Consider the following 611-nt stretch of genomic DNA (forward strand, 5'->3'; position numbering starts at 1 on the left):
TTACTATTGCAAAGAAGAAAATGGCGATCCGGAAGAGTCATTTGATTGATTCATTCAGACATTTTAAGTAAGCTAATTTTTTCATATGTTTTGTACTCATTGTGTTACAGAGTTGGAGTTACAGATTTGTTTTAGTTGGAATCATGAATCAAGTTTGGAAATCATGTTTTAGTCAAGTTTGGAAATCATGTTTAGTTGGAATCATGAATCAAGTTTGGAATCATGAATCATGAATTAGCATTGCTAATCATTGTTAGCTGTTTTTCCATTTTTTTTTTCACTTTCGAAATATTTTGGAATGACAAATAAATAATACGCAATATATGGGTGAGCATTCATTCATTCATTGATAACAACACCATCGAAGATGTCACCATCGTCGATGTTAATATCTTCGACGTCAACAACAACATCGTCGGGGATGTTAAGACCGTCGAAGATGCTATCGTCGGGATCATCGAAGGCGTTCATCCTTTCTAATAGATATTCGTCGCTTGAGCGATCTTGTTGACCCACTGAACTTTGACCGGCAATGTGATGGTTTCGTGTGTCTGCGAAGATGTTACCATCGTCCATGTTAATATCTTCGACGTCAACAGCAGCATCGTCGG

The 611-nt window shown here is 36.8% G+C and overlaps 1 protein-coding gene across 1 annotated transcript; it reads right to left on the reverse strand.

Annotated features, from left to right (window-relative positions):
- Positions 1–256: 256 nt before the first annotated feature.
- Positions 257–576, reverse strand: LOAG_16254 (hypothetical protein; the record flags this gene model as incomplete). Its single annotated transcript, XM_003151742.2, has 1 exon — positions 257–576. One exon carries the CDS (start codon positions 574–576, stop codon positions 340–342), a length of 237 nt encoding a protein of 78 aa, XP_003151790.1. The 3' UTR covers positions 257–339.
- Positions 577–611: the final 35 nt, after the last annotated feature.

The sequence above is a fragment of the Loa loa genome (genome assembly GCF_000183805.2).
Source record: "Loa loa unplaced genomic scaffold supercont3.5174, whole genome shotgun sequence".
Lineage (NCBI taxonomy): Eukaryota > Metazoa > Nematoda > Chromadorea > Rhabditida > Onchocercidae > Loa > Loa loa.